At 45.6% G+C, this 3,448-nt stretch overlaps 1 protein-coding gene across 3 annotated transcripts in view; it reads right to left on the reverse strand.

Annotated features, from left to right (window-relative positions):
- Positions 1 to 796: 796 nt before the first annotated feature.
- ctsa (cathepsin A) overlaps positions 797 to 3,448 on the reverse strand; it is a 7,274-nt gene continuing 4,622 nt past the window's right edge. For 2 of the 3 annotated variants that reach the window (XM_059330275.1, XM_059330274.1), the window contains exons 8-14: positions 2,301 to 2,392; positions 2,142 to 2,220; positions 1,914 to 2,062; positions 1,661 to 1,736; positions 1,366 to 1,455; positions 1,155 to 1,256; positions 797 to 1,084 (exon numbers count right to left, since the gene is read on the reverse strand). In XM_059330275.1, coding sequence (XP_059186258.1) covers positions 1,001 to 1,084; positions 1,155 to 1,256; positions 1,366 to 1,455; positions 1,661 to 1,736; positions 1,914 to 2,062; positions 2,142 to 2,220; positions 2,301 to 2,392 — 672 coding nt within the window. In that variant the 3' untranslated portion in view covers positions 797 to 1,000. The remainder of the gene's footprint in view (positions 1,085 to 1,154; positions 1,257 to 1,365; positions 1,456 to 1,660; positions 1,737 to 1,913; positions 2,063 to 2,141; positions 2,221 to 2,300; positions 2,393 to 3,448) is intronic. The other variant, XM_059330276.1, reaches the window with a different exon arrangement.

Below are 3,448 nucleotides of genomic sequence, written 5' to 3' on the forward strand. Positions count from 1 at the left end.
TGTGAGTGGACCAGCTGGAGGTCAAAGGAATGAATTAACAACATAAAGTTATTAGAGTCTGGACTGTCTAAGTGGATGTTCATGTCACCCAGGACAAGCAGTGGACAGTCATGATCAGGTATGGAAGAGAGCAGGGTATCTTTGTCTGTAAAGTCACCCAGTTGGCCTGGTGGATGGTAAATGACAACGTAGGCTTTAACAGGAGCAGTTACTGCAATGGCACGGTATTCGAAAATGTCATATCTGATGGAATGTAGCAGTGGGGTGAAATTCCATTTGTTCGAAATTAGCAGGCCAGTCCCACCTCCTCACCCAGAAGGACGGGGTTGTGGGTGAGGGTGTAATTAGTAGAGAGTGCAGCTGGGGTGGCTGTGTTTTCAGGTCTGATTCAGGTCTCAGTGAGAGCAAGGAGCTGAAGAGAAAGGTGGTTGGTGTAAGCCGTAATAAATAAGCTTTGGTTTACTGCAGATTGGCAGTTCCACAGGTCCATGGAGAAGGAGGTGACAGTGTGTGAGTGTATGACTGTTTTAGAGGCCGAAGGTTAGTTAGATTTCTGCAAGATGTTTTCTGTGTGGACCAGAGACAACAGCAGGAATGGAGTGGCACATATTGTAAGACTAGGGAGGGAACCTGTCTCCCTGTCACTGAGCCTGTCTTACTGAACCCATCTCACTGTCACTTAGCCCGTCTTACTGAACCGGTCTCACTTTCACTGAACCTGTCTCACTGTCACTCTGCCTGTCTCACTGTCTTCTGTTAAACTGGTAAAGAGGGGCACAATTTTTTTCTCTCGGAGTCGAGTTAAAGATCAGATTTTATTTTCAGAATCTTTAAAAACAGAAACAGATTTCACATTACAACAGATGGATAAGTGAAGCGACGTGATTGGCTGAGGTTTAATTTCCTGTTTCCAGGCAATACAGAGCAGAAGATGCTGATCAGCTGGCAGTGATGATCAGAGGTCAGAGGGAGGATCAGAGGTCAGAGGGAGGGTCAGAGGTCAGTAGGGTTGTCTCTTGATGAATCTGGAGAACATGGCGAAGGCAGCAATTGGTTTATCTGATGGAACCATGTGACCAGAACCCTGCAAGATCAGAGGTCAAAGGTCAGCAGCAGGGACAGATAGATGAAATCACAGGTTAGCTGATGTTTACCTTGACGGTGAGGAAGGCGATGTTATCAAACTCTTTGACGAAGCCGCCGACCTGCCGACCGTCGTCATCGTCGTAGAGCCACGGACGCCGCTGCACCTCCACCTGACGGACACAAAGGACAGTGCGTGGTTAACGAGCCGCCGGACTGATTCTATCGATCGATCGATCAATCATTCATTAGGGTTAGGGTCGTTAGGGTCAGGGTCGTTACCTGCTGCTGCAGAGACTCCACGAACCACTCGTCCCCCAGGAAGTTACAGGCCATGTCCACGTCCCCGTTATACACCAGGACCCGGTACTTCTGTAGAGAACACATACACCTGGTCACCACACACACACCTGGACACCTCCAATCACAGCAGAGCTCCTTCAGTCCAACTCATTCTTGGTTTTCTATCAATTTATGTGATACCTCCTGATCTCACCTCTCCTCCAGGTGTTCTTTAAGGAGTCTGTTAAAGTGTGAATGAGGTGTGTTGCACAGGAGAACAGGTGTTTTCACTGACCAGAGCAGAGAGCAGCTTCAGGTACTGTTTCCTGACGTCTAGGTAGAGACGCCCGTAGTTCAGGTTCACCTCAGCGCTGCAACATGAGACAGAGGTCACACACCTGGTTTCACCGTCGGAACAGGTAAATACATACTAAATAAAAGTTCACACTTCCATGGTCATTCTGACCCACGCTACCTGAGAAATTAACAAGGTGAACAGGTGTACAGGTGTGCAAGTAAACAGGTGTGTAGGTGTTCAAGTGCATTACCTGCAGATGACCCAGTCCAGGGCCTTGGGGCTGATGTGTAGAGCAGCTCTGACATACGGGTTGTTCAGGTAGAGGGTGGAGGGGGTGGAGTTAGTGCAGGGGGGGTCCAGTCGCACCGACAGGTGAAGAGATGCCAGACCTCGCAACTTCTACGCAGTGTCAGATACACCTAGTTTTTAATCATCTGTCAGGTGAAGGACCTTAAAGATCAGCTGACTTCATACACACCTGGTTCCACAGATGAGTCGAGGGATGGTTGATGAAAGAGTTCCCCAGGTCTCTGATCACCAGCTTGCCTCCATCAACACTGGATCAATAACAGGAAGTCAGCTGGTCAGACTACACCTGCTGCAGGTGAGCCGTCAACATGATGAGGTCACAGCTTACCTGACTCTGTGGCGGACTCCGCCTGGACACGTAGCGTACAGGTTGTACATATTCAGTCCTGAACTGTAGACGATGTCCTGAACCTCGGCCAGCTGCAGGACAGAAAACACCTGAGACAAACTGGTTTCACCTGAGACCAGTATATAACCACCAGAATATAACCACCAGTATATAACCACCACTCTATAACATCAGCATATAACCACCAGTATACAAACACCTACACATATATACACAACAGAATATATACACACCAGTATATATAACACCGGTATACACAATGGCCCTCATTTATCAAACGAGCATACATCAGAAAGTGAGCGTAAAGTGGGCGTAAGATGATTTCTACGCAAGCCTCGGCATTAATCAATTTCGACGTGAGCGGACGGTACGATCAGATCTCACGTCTGCTCTCAGCTCGTGTACGCAAATCTGAGTCAGCGTGAAGTCCACACATCTGAGTCAGAGAATTGATCTTGACTATTGTATTGATGCCTGGAGCTGATAAAACTCTGTGGTGTTTTGATTTTTAATAGTGACAAAGCAAAACATGTTTAGATTACATAATTTATCATTAAAACATAATCCAAAAATAAATACACCCTGCGATCGTGAAATACAGAATACCAGCTGAGGATATTAAATGTTGTTGTCTTCTGCTGTTTACGGTTATTATTATTATTATTATTATTATTATTATCATCCAGCTCCAAGACCGGAGCGTCAGCGTCTCTTTTACCAGCGGTGCTGCCCGAATAGAAACATTTCCAATCAGCGCTGCCACACGCTCCTCTGACTAGGACATCATTATTAGTAAATGTAAAGAGGTGAAGAATATATCTCCATCATAATAATAGCAATATTCGGATATTATATAGATTATTAGGCTTTATATATCACCATGTAATTACTCAAACTTCGCCGGGAGTTTAATAGTCCTCTACTCTGCTGACAGTACCACTGATTTCCTTCTTTTTCACTCTTTTTGCTGCCGAACAATACCAGTTTGTTGTGTTGCTGCTGTTGGACATCAGCGTTTCACTTTCTGACTCTGAGAAATTCCTTTTCTTTTTAAAATAAAACTTACTTTAAAACATTGTTTACCTCCTTTAACCAAAAAGCTGAAAACTTCTAAGTCCGTGCTCCAA

The sequence above is a fragment of the Centropristis striata genome, chromosome 3 (genome assembly GCF_030273125.1).
Source record: "Centropristis striata isolate RG_2023a ecotype Rhode Island chromosome 3, C.striata_1.0, whole genome shotgun sequence".
In the NCBI taxonomy this organism is placed as follows: domain Eukaryota; kingdom Metazoa; phylum Chordata; class Actinopteri; order Perciformes; family Serranidae; genus Centropristis; species Centropristis striata.